We start from the raw sequence: 4,868 nt of genomic DNA, 5'->3' as shown, positions 1-4,868 counted from the left end.
GAGATTTCCATTTTGAGATTGAAAAGCTATGCACCCGTATTCTTCATATCCATCTTTGAACTGTCAGAGAGGACAGTTGTTCTGACAGGATGGCCAGAAGGGTAGAAAAGCTTGCCTGCTGCATTTAAGATGAGAGACAGCAAGCAAATGCTCAAACCATTACAACCCAAGCAATTAGCAGGAACTCCCAGCTCCCCTGATTTGGTAACAGTTGGTCGCATGTGAGTCTGAAACATTGTAACTCCTGGTTTAAGCATTTAATACTATCCTCCTGGGCTTTTAACAAGACACGAAACTAGAGGCCTAGAAACCATAAAAGCAGCTTAAGAAAGAGGAAGCCCTGTGGTCAATATGACAAGTCTTATTTAGGATAGTGTAGTTTCTGAATGCATCTCAGCAGCTGCGTAAACACAGGTTACTTCAAGCAAGAGCCAGTCCATTGCAAATAATTCATGCAATGTCATCAGATGTCACAGCAGATAATGTCAGGCTCTGTGTCTTACTGCAGTCAGAACTTATGTTCCAAGGTTTTGTTACTGGATGTTAGCTGAACCAGCTGCTGAGTGAGCTGTGTGAAGGTCAACAATGTGCTTGAATACCAACTTATTACCTGGTATTCTCTGAGAAGATCACAGACTGTTTTTCCAGACCAAAAAAATCCCTGTAAGAATAGTATTTCCAGAGAGCCAAAAGTATTTCTATGGATTTTATTTCATATAACATGATCCACCAAATATCACATCTACCAATAGCCATCTAAAAATCTCATCCAATTTTCCTTCGAGCAAATCTAGCCTATCATCAGCCTTCCAATGCACTGCCCCCTTCCTTTCTAGTCAACTTAACACAAATCCATCTGACAACCTAACCAGGTTACAAAGTACAGGTGAATACTACAGAGAAGACTGACAATTACTACAGTCAAAGCAAAGCTTTTCACTCAGTGCACAGAACCGCGACACCACGTTCATAGAAGCTACGGGGGTCCTCCTTGGTAGCTATTTCAAAGTCAACCGTGAAAATCAGATCAGCACGAGTGAAGTTCAGATAAACTGGTAAAGTAACCTGGGGAAAAACACGAATACAGAAAAAGAGTTATGTAAGGTAGCCAAAGAGTATAAGATGTTTCTATAATACTATAAGGTATTTATGAGATGGGAATTTAGTCTCAGATAACTCAATATTCAAAATATGAGAAAAAACCCAGGCCTAATAAATTCACCTAAAGCACAGCCTTCTTCATAGTTACAAAACCAAGTTTTGGCCTGAACAGCATTAGTATCTTTGGATGCCTCTCCTCCTTCTTATCTAACTACAAAGGAAAGTCCTAGTCAACACTAGGTCTGTTTGCTGCTAGCCTGGAATTTAGGTACTGACTGACACTGAGAATATTGAAAAAGAATAATGTGGTTTGTGGTACCCAATAAAAGTATCCATAACACTTCAGGAAAAAATTTGTTACGTATATCTAATTATGAGAGGGTTTTTTTTTAAAATTATTTTTATCAATACTTACTACATTTGCTTTTTTATCAGCATTTGTCTGCTTGATCCAGCGAAGCTGTGTAATGGGCAGTACAGTCGAAATAGCATTCGAAAGTGACAGTTTGTTGTTACTGCATGTAGCTCCCTGAAGCTTCAGGCCTGTAAATTGAAATACACTTTAGAGTTCTAAGAGCTTTCGTACATCCAAATGGGCTGCCTAAGTCCACTAAATAAGGTAAGTATTTCATACTGCAGAATAAAGACGTTGTAGCAGATACGCTATCCAATACCGCTTAAATATGTACTAACCTGAGTCTTGAGATTTATTAGCATTATAATTACTTCCCTACTAACTAGTATCAAACTAATCTTCAAACAACTTCAGAAAGTGTGTATTAAACTTTAGCGATGATGGGATCTTTTTCATTTGATATAGACCATTTAATACCAGAAGCTTCTAAAAATATTTTAGAGCAAGGACTCCTTCATTCTGGTAAGTTTACCTGTGACTCCAAAACTGCAAGCGTCCAGTACTGCATTCTGTGTAGTCGTAACATTGACCTCAAGACAGAGTTCTTCAAGGGACCAACTGTTTGCTTGGGCAACGTACTGTCTTGTAGCAGTAATATATGCCTCTGGTACAAACAAGCCACCAAGGCACACGTGGATGTTCTGTTTGAGGGGGAAAAAAATAATAATTAAAAAAAGATAACAGCTACAGTATTAATTAATGATTATCACAAATATTACTTCAGCAATCTATTTACATTAAAATTTTCCTGCTGCTACTGGAACACTGTAACTGCTAAGCTGCTTTTTGCTCTAAGGCTACGTCTTCTGTCATTCTACAACACTGTTTCCCTCTAATCTGTATGAGCAGTTAGCCTGCTAAGCCCCACCATTCTGGGATCAGGAGATACTCAACACATGTCAGAACATTGACTGAAGCTGTTTTGCCAGAGGAGCTATTTAGAAGCCTTGACGTGAAGACTCCCATCTCCATGAAGCAGTTCTACAGTTCCACCAATATCCTCTAGAAGAAGTCAGCACAAGGTACCTTTAGTTCTTTTGCTCCACCAGAAGCAGCAGCCTGCGAAATATTCTGCAGCTGTTTAATGCGCTCACTGAAGTCAGACACCCACTGAATAACAGTCATACCAGCTGGCACCGTGTAATGAGACCAGCTACGAGGCAAGATACCTATGAAAAAATGTGATTAGAATTAAGTTTTGTTAGCATACAAGTTGGAATTACACACTATTTTGACACTTCACTTTTTCTCCCAGTAGCCATTCAAGACAGACCAGGACATCAGCCTCTATCTTAAAAGGTTCCTCAGTAAGTGAAAGCACTTTCAAAGATTACAAAGCAAATGGCCTCCAGGTCTACTATTTATTTAAAATGCCATCCAGTTACAGAAACCCTTCAACAGCAGCTTCAGCTACACACAGCTACATACTGCAGTAACTGATGTTCAAGTTTTCATGAAGATTTGAGTTCTTTAGAAAAAACTGAAGAGGTCAATTATCTGTGTTTCAGGAAATATATTGTTCAAAGCTGACAGCAGATCTTCATGCATTACTAGAAGCAGGATGTCTGTGAAAATTCCACATTTATGTACAATCTTGAAACATGAAACTTGAATATTTTCTAGGAGATTTTATAGGAGCAGTATTACTCACTTTGTGGTACAAATAACTTTGTTCAGTCACAATTCAGAGACTGAAAGAATTTAGTAAGATTTCAGCTTAGAAATTAAGCTGTTGATATAAACTGTACAAAAAAGCCTAAATTAGCTCAACCTGAAATCTCAAACCAAACCAATTGGAATTTCATGCTGGACTCAAAAGCACTGCTTGTGTCAAATGGTAAAGTCAATTCCAATTTTCCTGCAGTTTGGGTTTTTTTAAGCTGCTGAGCATAACTGCCTGTAACTTACAGAGTGCAAGAGGCAAAGAGAGCGCTGGAGATGCTAATTTGAATTACCATACCTTTCACCAGTTCATTTATAAGTGTGCGCAAATAGTTGGTTTGTTTCTTTTTTCCTTCACACACTTGAACCACATCTGCAAGGTCCTGACGAACATCCTGAAGCAGCTTAGCTCCCATTTTCACCTCTCTCTCAAAGAATCGGAACAAAGGATCCTGATTGTCAAAACATTGAAAGTAAGTTGGAGACTACAGTTCTTGCTGGAAAACTGCTACAAAAAGCAACCGCAAAATCCTGTCTGGACTGACTGGTAACACTGTGACTACAAGCACAAAACATGAAGGTGCAGTCTACAGTGCAGAATGTGATTGCAGAGACGTTTTACAACCAACAATCTCCTCTCCTTCAGAGAAGCAAGAAAGTAGAAGTCTTAGTTGAACTATTAATGCAGACTGCTGCTGCAACTCCTTCCAATCAACTCTGGATTCCTTTCAATTAGCAACAAAAGGTTACCACCAGTAGGTAAGTAGGTTACCCAGAGTAAGTCTTTAGAAGCAGTTAGGCAGCCATGGGCCTATTCAACTGGGAAGCTTACTGGGAAGTCCACATCTCTAAAGTTTCCTCCAGCCCTTGCAATTTCCGTTCCCAGTTAGCAGAAGCTGCTGCCCTGTCTCCCCTCACTGACCATCACTACATTTTCCTAAGTAGCAGTCAGTGTGCTGCAAGTACAACAAGAAGCATTTGTTTCTTGCTACCTGATAACAGAGAAGCTTCAAAGTTGGTACTCTTGATAGACAGTCTGCCATTGTATTTCTTCAAATAATCCCCAGAAGACATAAACTAACTTTTAAGAGCATTTCAAGAAACTCAGTAGGGCATTACATAGCTATGGCAGTCAGAATCAGCACTGATACAGGTTCCATTGTCCCCCTCGCAACTGTTTAATTGGGACTTGCAAATCACAATGCACTTGTTCCAATGCACCAGAACCTGTGCACTTCCTATGCCCACATTAGATAAAACTTAGTTCTTACCTTAATGTTTTCCACAGTTCGCTTCAGATGGTTTAGAGTTTGTGGGATAAGGTGAAGCCAGTTAGAGGCTGTGGTATGCAGTGTTCTCATCCAGGCTGGGCGACCATCTGACGTAGAATCAGTTCTTGTCTTCTTCTCAGTTTCCGCATAAGCTAGATCATCCTCATCCTCTAGCATCTGCATTTTCAGCATTTTACTGATCATATCTATGCCTAAAACAGAAGACACACTGTTGGTCAGAGAAGCAGTTGCATCAAGATGAAAACATCCTACTATATGCAGGAACTAGGACTTTTTTCCCCTAGTCTAGACCTAAGGCTCAGAACTGCCTAGCTTTAGGCGGCTCCAGAGCTGACAATAAAGCTTTCCAGAATCCAGATGGAAACTTGACATCTGGAAGGCTGAATGTAACTGTTTTT

At 39.8% G+C, this 4,868-nt stretch overlaps 1 protein-coding gene across 1 annotated transcript in view; it reads right to left on the bottom strand.

The window, feature by feature from the left end:
* Nucleotides 1-698: 698 nt before the first annotated feature.
* Nucleotides 699-4,868, bottom strand: part of DYNC1H1 (dynein, cytoplasmic 1, heavy chain 1) — a 42,408-nt gene continuing 38,238 nt past the window's right edge. Inside the window, 6 exon segments of the mRNA XM_009891087.1 lie at nt 699-1,065; nt 1,517-1,644; nt 1,989-2,157; nt 2,543-2,685; nt 3,477-3,630; nt 4,450-4,661. Of these exon segments, the coding sequence (XP_009889389.1) occupies nt 937-1,065; nt 1,517-1,644; nt 1,989-2,157; nt 2,543-2,685; nt 3,477-3,630; nt 4,450-4,661 (935 nt within the window). The 3' untranslated portion in view covers nt 699-936.

The sequence above is a fragment of the Charadrius vociferus genome, unplaced genomic scaffold (genome assembly GCF_000708025.1).
Source record: "Charadrius vociferus isolate BGI_N301 unplaced genomic scaffold, ASM70802v2 scaffold228, whole genome shotgun sequence".
NCBI lineage: Eukaryota > Metazoa > Chordata > Aves > Charadriiformes > Charadriidae > Charadrius > Charadrius vociferus.
This window is presented reverse-complemented; position numbering and strand designations above follow the sequence as displayed.